This window comes from Sinocyclocheilus rhinocerous, unplaced genomic scaffold, assembly GCF_001515625.1.
Source record: "Sinocyclocheilus rhinocerous isolate Xijiao unplaced genomic scaffold, SAMN03320098_v1.1 scaffold29803, whole genome shotgun sequence".
Classification (NCBI taxonomy): Eukaryota; Metazoa; Chordata; class Actinopteri; order Cypriniformes; family Cyprinidae; genus Sinocyclocheilus; species Sinocyclocheilus rhinocerous.
The window spans coordinates 6,385-9,449 of record NW_015624795.1 but is presented as its reverse complement, the minus strand read 5'-3'; the positions used below and the strand labels follow the sequence as shown (position 1 = coordinate 9,449).

Here is a 3,065-nt window from a genome sequence, read left to right as displayed (position 1 = left end):
ACAGCACTCTGGCGGAGCAGCAGGACCAAACCTCTCCCCCCACCCTTGACTAGGAGGGAGTAAAAGATCCGTCTCCCTAATCCCTCATTTAAGATAAAACAATGTGATAAGCATGAGCGTGCAATTGGTTCAGCGCTTGCCTGTGGTTGTCACAGTTATGTAGTATACAACAGAAATAAAAATTAAAGACATAAAACATGTAACATCACAAAAAATAGCATAGTTGATCTTCAGCCCAGACACTTTGTGCATTGTAGAGGGCCATTTTGGTTACCCTCAAAAATCAATTTCCCATCATATTAATTTGCTTAGTTGTGGCTTTGATAACTAGTGACCTTGAAACAGGAAGTACACAGTAAAATAGTTATCTTCCTATCAATACGGCAATTCCTAAAAACATTCCCAATTTTGCTAACTCTGCTCCTAACTATAGATCAAACCAATCTCACATTTGATTATCTTTTCCAGCATTTGCTTTATCTTCCATTCTTAGGTTTTTTAATTTGATCATTACTTCACTAAATGCTCCTTCTGGAGCAGTATTATTTGGTATATAAGTACAGCATTGTTCCCCAAACATAATACATACTTTTCCTTTTTCAGTTAACAAATAATATAAAGCTATTCTTTTCCTTTTTTCAGTTAACAAATAATATAAAGCTATTCTATTTTGCTCTGTCATTCTGCTTGTTGCGTCCAATTGCTCTCCTAGAAGTGATAAGGCCTCATCGGTGTAATTAATAAATCTTTGCTGATTGTACTTTATGTAATTTAATTAATCCCTTCTGTAATTATATTTATTTATTTATTTATTTATTTATTATTATTGTTGTTGTATTTTAGAATTAATATTGATTCAAACCCTAATTTAATTGCATCTCTTGTATTAAATTCATTAGGTATGCCTTTAGGTTGAACAATTGGATTTATATTATCTGCATGGTCTTTTTCATCTGCTCTTTTGGTTTTAGTTTTTTCTTCATTTGTTGTTTCCTCTTCTAGAGAGATATGACTCATTTTATGTGTCAGCATAACCCTAGTAATCCTGACCAATTTTCTGGTAATGTTGGCAAGAGGCCATATTTTTCCACACATCCACCGTATGTCTGCCAATGCAATATTGATTTCATCAAATATAGGAGGTGGGCCTTCCTTTTTCACTAACTAACTTTACATTATGGTATTTTCAATATTTTGCTGCATTTCCTTTAATTTGCCAATGTCAATATTTCCCGTCTTCTTATAACATTCACTTCTTGATCTATCATAAATTTTATTTATTTTATTACCATACTATTGACCAATTACGGGTTCGGATGCACAGTAATTCAGTTGCTTCTCTGTAGTTTGTTGTAGATTGGAGAAACTGGCACCAGTATGAGCATAATGCCATTTTTTGGGTACAGTTTCTAAAGACATTTATCTCTCTACCTCTTCTATTCTTCTATTAAGCATTTACCTCCCAGTTTTATTACATCTAATCCCATTTCACTAGATAGTCCTGGACATTTGTTTAATCATTGCAACAGTAAATTTCTGGCTGAAATTAATTTATCGTCTTGGTTTGTTTAGGCCTATTTAAAATGAGACACATCTGTTTATTATTTTTTACAATTATTTTACAATTATTTTAATCTCCAAACTGTTTTAGATAGTTCTGCTTTGCATCTTATGCTTTGCTAAATAAAAATTGACATATTTCATGGACATATTTCATAGACTTTTTTAACATCTGTAAATGAAAAAATTAAAACATAAATATTATTAGTGAATAATACTATAAAATAAAATGGTTATTTTTCTTAAATACTTAATTTCTGGCATATTAAACTTTTTGTTAAGTTTAAGCTTACAGTAATGTCAATTGTTTTTTTTTTAATCTCAAATATTTTGGTGGGTCGTGAAATATTATACTTGTTCAGGTGGGTCGTGGAATGGAACAGTTTGAGAACCCTCAACTTAAACCATTCATCATGAAATATTCTACAACTTGAACTGTATATGAGTATTGGTACAATATATAAGACTGCTGTTGCTTCAAAGCAAACTATGCAGTTTTCCCACTTTTCTTTTTCTGCTGTGTAATTTACCCATTTATATCAATTATTTTCTTCTACCTTTTCCCATAAAAAAATTGAATTGCCAATTTTCTTATAACTGATATTATGGTTGTCATTTACAATGTGTCTATTTTGTCTAGATACTTTTTCCTCCTTATCTAGTTCTTGTTCTTTTTGGATTAAGTCAAAGCTACTGCTAGATTCAACTGAGGGGGTGAAAGCTGATTGTAGGGAAGTCTGGGTGCTGTTGGCTACAGCTTGAGCTTGTAGAATTAGATGCATGTGATGATCATCAGATATCTTTTAACTTTTCTGCTTCTCTGACAAAAGAATGTGAGCTTCTTGCTTATCTCTTTTTGAGTTGTCATCAGTTTGCACTTCATCTTGCGTCTCTAGTCTCTCTACGTCACTTTCTCCTGAGTTGTCTGCTTGTCTGTTTCCTTCTCTTTCCACTTCCTCTTTTCCATTTGTTGGCCCACATCTGTTCCCAAGTATTTTGATCATCTCGTTAGCAGTCCCACCACTCATTCCATCTTCACCAGGGTGACTCTTTGCGAGTTGTTGCAATGGTCTTTTACCTCGTTGGCAAGGGAGGGTCGTTACTAGCACGCCCTTCATCCCTCACTTCATGCTGTGTGGAGTTGTTGAAGTGGTTCTTATTGATGGAGCAAACCATTCCTTTTCCTTTATAGAACTGCTGTCACCTGTAAATAGAAACCTTCAGAGTTTTCTGTTAGTGATATCAAGCATGCTCATTTGCTCATCTGGCCAGTCATCCTTCTTGGTGTGACCTGTGGAAATTTCATGTGGGTTGAGGGCTGTCCTGGCCCCTTTTTTGAGCTCTCACAAATCCAGTGCTGGCAATACAATGAGTATAGGGTTAATACCCATTTTCTATATTATAATAAAGAATTTGGTTTTACTCAGTTATCTGCATCCTTACTATTTTTCAGTTCATTTCAAATTTATTCTTAACAATTTGCTAATTCAGTTATCTCTTTGTTT

The 3,065-nt window shown here is 33.8% G+C and overlaps 1 protein-coding gene across 1 annotated transcript in view; it reads right to left on the bottom strand.

The window, feature by feature from the left end:
• LOC107745733 (uncharacterized) overlaps positions 1-2,736 on the bottom strand; it is a gene marked incomplete at its 3' end in the record, with an annotated part of 4,150 nt that extends 1,414 nt beyond the window's left edge. Inside the window, exons 1-2 of the mRNA XM_016559687.1 lie at positions 2,639-2,736; positions 2,439-2,541 (exon numbers count right to left, since the gene is read on the bottom strand). Of these exons, the coding sequence (XP_016415173.1) occupies positions 2,439-2,541; positions 2,639-2,736 (201 nt within the window). The remainder of the gene's footprint in view (positions 1-2,438; positions 2,542-2,638) is intronic.
• Between the last annotated feature and the right edge of the window lie 329 nt (positions 2,737-3,065).